Source organism: Mesoplodon densirostris, chromosome 2 (genome assembly GCF_025265405.1).
Source record: "Mesoplodon densirostris isolate mMesDen1 chromosome 2, mMesDen1 primary haplotype, whole genome shotgun sequence".
Taxonomy (NCBI): Eukaryota; Metazoa; Chordata; class Mammalia; order Artiodactyla; family Ziphiidae; genus Mesoplodon; species Mesoplodon densirostris.
The window spans coordinates 32,742,264-32,751,314 of NC_082662.1; the positions used below are offsets into that span (position 1 = coordinate 32,742,264).

The 9,051-nt window shown below is 46.5% G+C and overlaps 1 protein-coding gene and 1 pseudogene across 1 annotated transcript; both read left to right on the forward strand.

Moving 5' to 3' along the window:
• Positions 1 to 958: 958 nt before the first annotated feature.
• Positions 959 to 1,579, forward strand: LOC132478954 (rho-related GTP-binding protein RhoG-like; annotated as a pseudogene).
• A 1,462-nt stretch (positions 1,580 to 3,041) lies between these two features.
• Positions 3,042 to 8,670, forward strand: NDUFS5 (NADH:ubiquinone oxidoreductase subunit S5). The gene is made up of 3 exons (XM_060082448.1): positions 3,042 to 3,139; positions 4,876 to 5,093; positions 8,447 to 8,670. Exons 2-3 carry the CDS (start codon positions 4,878 to 4,880, stop codon positions 8,549 to 8,551), a joined length of 321 nt encoding a protein of 106 aa, XP_059938431.1. The 5' UTR covers positions 3,042 to 3,139; positions 4,876 to 4,877; the 3' UTR covers positions 8,552 to 8,670.
• Positions 8,671 to 9,051: the final 381 nt, after the last annotated feature.

The window sequence follows — 9,051 nt, forward strand, 5'->3', positions numbered from 1 at the left end:
AAGTACCAGCTACCATTTATCATGATGCTTTTGTTTTCATTTCTTTACAGTGAGCTAGCTCTCTTTGGCCTTGGAGGTGTTTAAGTTGCCCATCTTTGTGCTAATCTATCCTGCCTGGTATCCAAGGAGTGATTCAATGAAATTGGTATTTTAGAAAGATTAGTCAGTGCAAAACAGACTGAAGTGAGGAGCCGGGAGGCAGAAAGGAAGAAAGAAATTGGAAATCTACTGAAGGAATATTTGAAAGAATTTGGCCAGTAATTAAATATTGGTTGAAAGATGAGGAAAAGGCAAAATACATCTTCAGAGTTTCCTACCTGAATGGCTGGGAAGATGATATCACCAACATAAGAAAGTGGGAGAAGTGGAAGGGGTGGTGGTGATCACTACCTTGCTACCTCTAGTATTTTGTGGGCAAGGGCCATGAGTTACCAATTCCATAATCCTCCAGTATTGTGCCGGGCATGCATTAGGTGCCCAGGAAATTCTAGTTGAACTGAAACTGATCTCAGGTGGGGTATACCTGATGAGGGGGGAAGGAAGGGAGAATTGGAATGCTGGAACAAAACCACAACGTTGTGGGACCTTAGGAATTCTCTCCAGAGTGGATGACCCCGGGGCTTGGGGACAGTTAATCCATTTTGGAGGAAAACATATGCAAAAGTACTGAAGCAGAGCAGGAATTTGGCATGCAAAAATGGAGACGGGATGGGGGGAATGGTGTCATTCCAGGAGAAGGGAGGAAAAAAAAAAATCAAAGAGACTGGATGGCAGGACTTTTCCTGGAAGACACTGGAAGAGCAAGCTCTTGGTTGGAGCATTAGGCAGGGGATTTGGGACAATGAGGCTGGCAAGGTTGGAACGCCAGACTTCTCTAAACAGTTTTGAGAGCACATCACTTGAAAAGAAGTCTCCAGCCCCGAGCTGCTGCTGCTGCCCCCAGCTCCCCTGTGGCAGGGAGGGCACCAGGTCACTGCATCCAGAGGGGCCCAGAAGGGGAAGGAGGCATAGCCTCCACCGCAGCTTCTGCACCCACCATGCAGAGCATCAAGTGTGGGGTGGTAGGCGGTGGGGCTGTGGGCAAGACGTGCCAGCTTATATGCTACACAACCACCGCCTTCCCCAAGGAGTTCCTCCCCACAGTGTTCGACAGTTATAGTGCCTGCAGGGCCGGCACATGGTGAACCTGCACCTGTGGGACACAGCGGGCCGGGAGGAGTAGGGCCGCCTCCACACACTCTCCTACCCTCAGACCAACGTGTTTGTCATCTGTTTCTCCATTGCCAGGCCGCCCTCCTATGAGAATGTGCGGCACAAGTGGCATCCAGAGGTGTGCCACCACTGCCCCGACGTGCCCATCCTCCTGGTGGGCACCAAGAAGGACCTGAGAGCCCAGCCTGACCCCCTATGACGCCCGAAGGAGCAGGGCCAGGTGCTGGCCAAGCAGATCCATACTGTGCGCTACCTCGAGTACTTGGCCCTGCAGCAGGACGGCGTCAAGGAACTGTTTGCTGAGGCTGTCCAGGCCGTGGTCAACCCCATGCCTAGCAAGCGTGGGTGGTCCTGTGTCCTCTTGTGACCCTGGCACTCAGCTTGGAGGCTGCCCCCGCCCCCCACCAGTTGTGCCTTCGTGCCTTGTCTGCCCCCAGCTGTGCCTTTACGACTAATTCTGGCACCCCTTGCCAAGGGGGCTCCCCGAAAGCCTTTTCTCCTTAAGGAGGCCCACAGGGAAAGGGGCTTTGGGCCCTGCCCCACTCTGCTTGGGAACACTAGGTATTCTCGAGAGCTCACCCAGGCCAAGGTCAGACCCCTCCCCAAGAAGCCAACCCAGTGCCCCCTCCCCACTTTCCTCTACTGACCAGTTGATCCAGCTTTCCACACAGATGTTACTGCCCACTGTGGTGACTTCTCTCAGGTTAGGAGCTCTCAGCCATCCCTAACCTCTCCCTTGCTGCTCTTCAAATTGCACCCCCTCAAGATACTCTCTCCCTTCCCCAGAGAAGGAACCACAGAATCCTAAGAAGATGAATGTGCCCTAACCTACCCACCCCCCGCCCCCGCCCCCGTGTGCTCAGGCCTTTTGCATCCACTGACCGACTCGGCCCCACCCCCACCCCCTCCGGGCTCCAGGGGCCCCCACCTACTCCTATAAGCATCAATAAAACCTCCTGTCTCCAGCGGAATAAAAAAGGAAAAGAAGTTCTCAGCCCAAACCCCTCCAAAATAAATATTTATTTACAAGTTATTTATATGTACAACTAATGTAATATTATGCTTTTTATAAACATTAACACACAAACAAGAAATTAAAAAACAAAAATTAGAAATATTCTAGTATTTTCTTCCCACTCCTGCAACGTATCATATCACACACTGCCTATGTTACCTCCCCACCAGCCCATCCCCCCCATCACTTCGGAGCCCCTGACGTAATCAAAGGGAGCCTTTGGAGTTTCTGAAACAGAGGAGGGGCATGGTCTCTGACACTTTCCCGAATCCGCAAAGTAAAAACAGACTGAGACATCAAAGAACTGCAATTGCCTTAGAGCGCTTTCCACGTGCCAGGAAACGCCTCAGTGCTTTAATATAACTCATTTAATCCCCAAAGCAACCCTACTCTGTACGTACCATTATTGTCTTTTAAGATATTTTTATCTTAAGATGAAACCGAGGCACAGTGAGGTTAAGAAACTTTGCCAGGCTGACACAGAAGTGGCGGAGCCAGAATTGGAACCCACCCTGGGTGGGTCCACACTCCATGAGCTTAACCGCTACTGGAGGGGGATGAGGGGGGCTCCCTTGGTTAAGTCCCTCACCAATCACTGCTGTCGTGAGAATCCAAGGTACAGCACGAGGAGGCAGCAAGAAATCACTAACCCCCGGGCCACCTCTCACTCAGTTATCCAGGCAAGGTCGGCTTACCCGCAGTCTCTGGAGGCCAACTCAGCCAGTCGCGCAGGCGCAGATCGACAGGCTTGGTTTCTATGGTTCCAGGGCGCGACTGCGGAAGGCAGGTCGGCTCCCGTCGTCGCGCTGCAAGCGTCGCGCTGCGGGCTTGCTTTGCGGCAGGCCTCGTTGTCGCCTGAGGATCTTCTAGGAGCTGCGATCAGGAAGGAGTCAAGGGCGCGGCTGGTGGAAGGTAGGGGCTGCGTTTGTTTGCGGGGCGATTGAGCCTAAGGAGCTTCCTTCCGAGATCTCTTTAACAGATTTCCTCTTGGCTTGCTGGGTGTCCGTTCGCCCTGGCCGTGTTTTCTGCTTTTCCAGGCCCCTTGGTCCACACAGCTAGTGTCATAGAAGCTTGTAGACCGCGCCTCTCTCGGCTCTCTTTCCAGGTTAACGTAGCTTTGTGACGGACTCATACTTTGGCCTTCTGTTTCTTAACCTGAAGTCCACGCTCCTTGTCCCGGCTTGCATGGCCCTGCGGGATTTGGGCCTCGTCAACCTCTTAAGCTCGTTTCGTTCTTCTTCTCGACATGCACTCTGCGCTCCAGCCACGTCTGGGTGCTCATTGTCCCCCAGACATACCCAGCACCTCCGGGTGTAACTCGTGCTGTGTGTGCCCTACTGGAATACTGTGCTCACGGAGCTTCACTTGGCAAGCGCAACCCATCTCAAAGGCATTTTCCAGTCTCCTGGGCAGAATTGGTGCTTCCTCCTTCGAGCTCTACCTCTTGTGCTCTTCCATTGGGTTCCCAATTCCACGTGTGTGTCCCCGTTTTAGTGCTTAGGTTGCACTGCTTTTCCTCCTCATCCCAGTGTCTGGAACGTTATTACTAAGTAAATGACTGAAAGAATGGGTAGAAAATTTTTAGATTACATTCATTTGTAAATCTGCCACTCATAGGTAACTATTGACCCTTTTTGGTGCTTCCTTCCAGTCTTCTTTTGCATACAGTTTTTTTGGTGGGGCATTATTGTAATCCCCCCCTTTTTTTTCATTCAATATTCAAGTGTATATTTCATGTGTATTCTTTTCCCCTCATGTTCTACCAGATAGGTACCTTTTTTTTGCGGTATGCGGGCCTCTCACTGTTGTGGCCTCCCCCGTTGCGGAGCACAGGCTCCGGACGCGCAGGCTCCGGACGCGCAGGCTCAGCGGCCATGGCTCACGGGCCCAGCCGCTCCGCGGCATATGGGATCCTCCCAGACCGGGGCACGAACCCGTATCCCCTGCATCGGCAGGCGGACTCTCAACCACTTGCGCCACCAGGGAGGCCCTAGGTACCAGATTTGATTATCCATTTCTCTATTGTTGCACTTTAAAGTTGTTTGAAATTCTTTTTTTTTTTTTTTCCAACAGTTACTGAGCTCCTACCTGGTCACTGCCCTCAAGGCACTCATTGTTCAATGGGGGAGGCATTCATATAGATAGTGCATTACAGGGGTGTGCGAGGTACTATGAAAAGTCGATGATGCTGTGCTAACACAGGAGGGACATAACCATTTCAGGATGGCTTCTTAGAAATGTCATCTAAATTATATGGATCGGAAAATGTAAAGAAATGTTTTCATGCTTGTGCTTTTTTGTTTATTTCAGTTATTTCTTCAGATCTATCTTAAAGAATTGGCATTACTGAGTCAAAATATAAACACTTTTTAGCTTTTGATAAAAATGATCTTATCAATATAGAGGATTTTAATGTATTGTTTTTTAGTTCTAGTTGTCTTTTCCTTGAGTTTTGTGAAAGCACAGAAATCGCTCATCTACCATAAACTGGAAGAACCTGTCTAATGAAAAAGTCTGGGGAGAAGTAGTTGGGAGGATAGTATAAAATATCTTTCTTGAGAGCTATGTATCTAAATTATTTCATTTTTCTCAGAAGTTTCTCATTTGATTGCAGTTTTATGGCATACTTTCTTTTTCTTCCATTTCAGCCATGCCTTTCTTTGATGTGCAGAAAAGGCTGGGTCTTGACTTAGACCGCTGGATGACAATCCAGAGTGCCGAGCAGCCTCACAAGATTCCAGGTCGATGCCATGCTTTTGAAAAAGAATGGATAGAGTGTGCCCATGGTATTGGTGGTATTCGCGCGGAGAAAGAGTGCAAGATAGAATTTGATGATTTCGTAGAGTGTCTACTTCGACAGAAGACGGTGAGGAAGTGATGGAGATAGGCACTGAATTACTTCCTCATTTCTTTGGGGCTACTTTTAAGTACTTTTAATTGGTCACTGGGCATTAGTTTGCCCAATGTGAATTGGCAAAACTTTTGTGGTGAAACTCCTTCCGTACTTAGGTACCATGTCAAGGAAGTTAAAAGCCTTCAGGTCTGAGAAGGGCCTTTTATTCCTCAGTGTTCTTCCTAATGTTCTCACATATTTTCCTTAGCATTGTACCCTGCTGCAGCCACCAGGTTAGAAATTTCATGTGTATATTTCCATTTTTGCGTAGACTATAAAGTAAAGAATACCAACCAGCATTGGGTGTTTGTCCTTGAAAATCTTTGGGTGAATATATTTCAACCCAATATATATATCCAACCCTCATTGGGGAAGAGATTAAAATCCTGTAGATCTATTACATTGAAACTGATAAGACAATCTCTGGATTGATTTCTACTCTGGGGAGGATGGAGGTGTTAATGAGATTGCTTTAGGTGAGCCTGACCAAAAATGCAGGGGGAAAAAGAAAGTTAATAGCATGGTGTCTGCTTCCTCATGAGTTGAATGAATTGCATAACGTGTAGGGCCCTGTTCTCCCTTAGAGAAGAAATCTTTGGCTGTGGGCCATCATTTTGCCTATTTCTGTGCTCCAGGTATAACAAATATAAATGTTTTTATTACTCTTAACTCCTTGGGGTTCAGGGATACAATTTAGATTTTCAGTTAGATGTTTCTCAAAGTTAGCTGTATCAAAATTTTAAAATTTCCTGTCTTTTATAATCTGCTCTTGGCATTTGGATTATGTGAAGCCGAATTTGGAAGGAATGAAGGGGTGTCAGGTAATAATTTTGTATTGATCTCTAAAGGAATATTGATCATTGAGTAATATTGTAGTATTACTGAGGGACAAGGAGTGGGTCATGGTTGGCCACCTACTAGCTATTCAGTTCATAATATGTCTTGTCTTCTGTGGGCCCCACTTATTCCTTGCTCAGATTAAGACTTTACTCATTATGGAAAATTAACACCAAGAAGAGACAGTGTGATGAGGCGGGAAGAACATTAGACTGGGAGTTTGGAGAGCTTGATTTTTTTTTTTTTTTTTTTCTGGTACACAGGCCTCTCACTGCTGTGGCCTCTCCCGTCGCGGAGCACAGGCTCCGGACGCGCAGGCCCAGCGGCCATGGCCCACGGGCCCAGCCGCTCTGCGGCATGTGGGATGTTCCCGGACCGGGGCACGAACCCGTGTCCCCTGCATCGGCAACCACTGCGCCACCAGGGAAGCCCTGAAGAGTTTGATTTTGATGCTGGTTTTGCCACCACTAGTTTCATGACTTTGAGCAAGTCATTTCTCTTCTAGTCTTGGTTTCCTTATCTGGAAACATAAAGTGTTACTGTAAGGTCACTCCTCATCCTGTGAGTTTATGAATAGATATGTTACCATTTTGGAGGTCATCTAAGTGAAGAAGCTAGTGAATCAAGGAATTAGAATCAAGCAGTGTTCTAAGTTCTTAGAATGTAATAATGTATATATTTCTCACAATAATCTCCTGTGAGATGCATTACGTTTATTTTCCCCACTGTATGATTAACAAGTTGAAGCAGGGAAATATTAAGGCTATTACCTAAGGTCATATAGCCCAGTAAGAGGTGGAAATGGCATTTGAACCTGGCAGTGCTGGTTCCAGACCCTGTGCTTGTATCCAGAACACCAAGTGGTGATTGGTTCTAGCTGGGAGAAAGATTTGACATATGATGGTGTGATAGCTCAGCCATGACTAGTCTGTTGGGAGACTCTTTAATAGAGAAATGTTAAGAATACAGTTTTTAAAATGGTTATTGTTTATATTAGTATTTAGGATACCTAGAGGGTTTTTTTTTTCCTACTGAAGTTACATCCTAACTAATTCTTTAAAGTTCATGGGATGTTTAATTGAACAGACTACCTCTTCATGCCTTTGTGAAAACCTAGTCATTCACTCAAAAAATATTTATTGGATCACCTATTCTGTCAGGAACTATTCCAGGTACCGGAAATATAGCAGTAAGCAAAAGTCTCTGCCCTAATGGAGCTTATATGCAGGGCAGTGGGGCAGGGGTGGGGGTGACAGTGAGCCGTTGGATACAGAAAATTTACAAACAAGGGAAGATAGTGTGTCCGGTGTGGGTAAGTGCGGTGGTGAAAATAGGAGAAGGATAAGAAGCAGGAGAAGGCATGTATGCTCTTTTAAATAGAGTGCTACAAAAAGAGCTCAGTGATAGAAGACATTTGAGCAGAGACTTTGAGATAGTGAACCACATGCACATGAGGGAAGAATGTTCCGGGCAGAGGAGACAGCAAGTGGAAGGGTCTCTGAGCTGGAGCAGAGAGCCAGGGGAAGGGTATTAAGAGATTAAGTCAGAGATGTGAGCTTTTTAAGTCATTCCAGGGAAGGAGTCAGCTTTTCCTCTCAGTAAGATGAAAGCCATTGGGTTTTTTGTTTGTTTGTTTTGTGGTACACGGGCCTCTCACTGTTGTGGCCTCTCCCGTTGCGGAGCACAGGCTCCGGACGCGCAGGCTCAGCGGCCATGGCTCACGGGCCCAGCTGCTCCACAGCATGTGGGATCTTCCCGGACCGGGGCAGGAACCCGTGTCCCCTGCATCGGCAGGCGGACTCTCAACCACTGCGCCACCAGGAAAGCCCAGCCATTGGGTTTTGAGCCACGGAATAGTGCAGTCAGGATTAGTAAGTCTGTTTTCCATGTCACAGAATCCATGAATTAGGGTTCTCACACAATCTTGAATAGCATGGCTTTCCTCTATTGGGAATGTCCTACTGAGGAGAAGAGGCAGAACTCAAGGCTCTGCCTATCCGAGTAACTGGTAGCTGAGCACATACCACGTCTTTCTTTCAGTGTGGTCCAGAGACCTCGTTTGGCTATTTCTGCTTCATTCATACCCAGTGAACAGTCACCAGCAGCAGTGCCACCTTCACATAGAGAGGTCAGGAATATATAAGCTGTGAGATGATCTCAGCTTTTAATATTTTAAAAGATTTTAATATGCACAAGTATACCTCTTAAAGCCTTTGGATCTGTACTGTTTTTGTAAATACCTGTATTCCTATATATCATAGGAACATTTTAGTTATTAGTTTTCAAGGAGATATTATTATATATACCAGAAATTTATTTGTTAAAAGCTTGGGAAATTGGTTCTTTAAAGAAGGGATTTATCCCAGAGGCCCTCTGGGATGAAAGACTTCCATAGTTTAAAAATGAAACCAATTTTTTATTCAGCTTCTCCAGCCCTCACTTTCCAGTGCATATCTCCCCCAAGTTTAAATACTTTCTTCCTTTGACAGATGAAACGTCTGAGTGCCATCAAGAGGCAGCGGGATAAGCTAATAAAGGAAGGGAAGTACACACCTCCACCTCAGCACTTGGGCAAGGAGGATCCTCGGCCCTGAGCAGAGCAGCTGCTGGTGGCTGGAGGCTGATTTTCACGTTCTCTCTTCTCTGATGGAAACTTTACGTACTGAAAACCCTTTTGTGAAAGTGTCTAAAAATAAAGGATTGCTCTCTCCTATTTGTTCTATATTCTCTTGGATTATACTTCGCTATACTGAGGTTGCAACCTGTTTTTTAAGTTTGAGAAAATGCGTTTATCTTAAAAATTATCATCTAGGGAATAATAAGCAGCATTTAATGAATGCTTACTATGTCGGTACTTTAAACATGGTAACTCATTTAAGAAGTTGCAGTGTTCCTTAGTGTTTGATTCTGGTTTATTTTCTGTAAAGCACCAACTTGGGCCGGGAGGGAGAGGCAGTACAGAGGGTGGTTGTGTGTTTACGCTAAGGTCTGTGAAGTGTAACTTTTAGGCTTTAAGAAAATGCCAAGTTCAGATAACCTCATTTTGAAGAGGCAACACCATTGTTTCAATTTGCCATCAGTGTTGTGTGTTATG